The following is a 1670-nucleotide window of genomic DNA, read 5'->3' as shown; positions in this document are numbered from 1 at the left end:
AAACCTCCACATTGATATGTGCATTGTACCTTATTGACAAAAATGGATTGTATGGAACAATCCATTTATTACTCATTTGCACTTTATTACGAATAGTGTAATTTCCATCATCCCTCCTCATGTACGTTGGGTATCCATCCCTAGCCACAGTAGTCGATGCACTGAATCTTCGAGGATATTTAAACCTACACTTTCCATCTTTTATACATGGAGCATTCTTATTCAAGTTTCCACACGGGCCATGCACATTACACCGACTGATAACATCATACAACTATGGAAACATTAATTTAGCAGGAAGCTCCGCACACACAATCTTATCATAATGCAATGTCTCTATTGGATTATGCTCAGATGCAAGTATCAATAGAATGTGAGCATGAGGAAGGCCTCTCTTTTGGAACTCAATCACAGAAATGTGTCCAATGACCTTACCAAAAATAGCTCTCTTAATCAGTAAGCCCATCAAATCCTTGAACTTATGGTAGAAAACATGGGCAGTAAGATCAGAACGATCATTAGATGTCTGTCCAGGCAGTAATGCATCCTGTATCTCCCTCCATCCAGGATTGCATGTGAATGTAATGAAGAGATCAAGTTTTCCTCTCTTGCGTACAATTGCCATGGCATCCTGGTACAGCTGGTGCATATAGCGAGGGCCACCAACATACGAAGAAGGCAATACAACCCTTCTTTCAACATTAGCACCCAATAACAGTTCTCTATCATCCCTTGTTCCATCTCTTGCTCCAACCATATCTGTCAAGCCTTGATACACCTCACTGCGAAGTTCACTTTGATGATTACGAACCCACAATAGCCTCAACTCCTCCACACAACTATATGCATCAACAATATATTGTTGCAGTAGCCTACCACCACGTAAAAGACATTGTGTCGTGTCATCTCTAATTTGCAATCTATACTTGTAGAAATCCATTGTAGAAATATACTTTGTAGTTCCATTTACTCGCTCTTTGCTTACTTCCGCTCTGTTCACTTGGGGTATGTAAGGATTCCAACCTTCTTCACCATTTGGAAATAGCAACACATATAATAGAGGCATGTATGAACTATGGCAATTTGAGATTCGTTTTAGACCACCACCCAAAAGATTCAACACAATATCACGATGGCCAATGTTGCTCTCTTCACCCTGACTAGGCATGATTGCAGCAACTTCCACACTTGTTGGAGCAACATATTGCCAGCCATTTGTACGCTTCTCAGTAATGACCATCCTAATCTCCGGAATATTGGAAGTTTGGACCATTGTAGCAAACCCCCTAAAAGCTTGAACATACGGATTTAATCGATGCATCATCGATTGCAAGCTTTCCAAAACATCTGGTTTGAGTTTAGAAACATGACTCATTCTGTTTTGCAACTCATTCTCAGTGTCAAAAAAATACAACTGAGCAAAGCGAGGGATTTGACCTGATCGGTCTTCTGGCATCAATGGACCAATGTTATGATAAATAGATCCATGCACCTTGAAGGTATAGATTCCTTTTCTTTGGCAGAGAGATTCATCTATATGAGCTCCCAAAGAAGCAAATGCCAACACACTATTGTATGCTCTGATATGTTTCAAGAATTTTCTACTTCTAGTATTACCCCGTGCATCAATTCCCTTAATTCTAAAGGAGGTTCACTTAATGGCGGCAAAG

At 40.1% G+C, this 1670-nt stretch overlaps 1 protein-coding gene across 1 annotated transcript; it reads right to left on the bottom strand.

The window, feature by feature from the left end:
• Window positions 1–274: 274 nt before the first annotated feature.
• LOC147461493 (uncharacterized) lies at window positions 275–1456 on the bottom strand. Its single transcript, XM_086505753.1, has one exon. The coding sequence runs from the start codon at window positions 1454–1456 to the stop codon at window positions 275–277; it is 1182 nt and encodes a 393-aa protein (XP_086361879.1).
• Window positions 1457–1670: the final 214 nt, after the last annotated feature.

This window comes from Adiantum capillus-veneris, chromosome 3 (genome assembly GCF_014529385.1).
Source record: "Adiantum capillus-veneris isolate H3 chromosome 3, ASM1452938v2, whole genome shotgun sequence".
Classification (NCBI taxonomy): domain Eukaryota; kingdom Viridiplantae; phylum Streptophyta; class Polypodiopsida; order Polypodiales; family Pteridaceae; genus Adiantum; species Adiantum capillus-veneris.
Note: the sequence above shows the minus strand (reverse complement) of the source record. Positions and strands in the feature narration are given on the sequence as shown.

What these genes read in the sequence shown, in the direction of transcription:
- LOC147461493 (XM_086505753.1), bottom strand. Translation starts at nt 1,456, where the DNA reads ATGCCAGAAGACCGATCAGGTCAAATCCCTCGCTTTGCTCAGTTGTAT.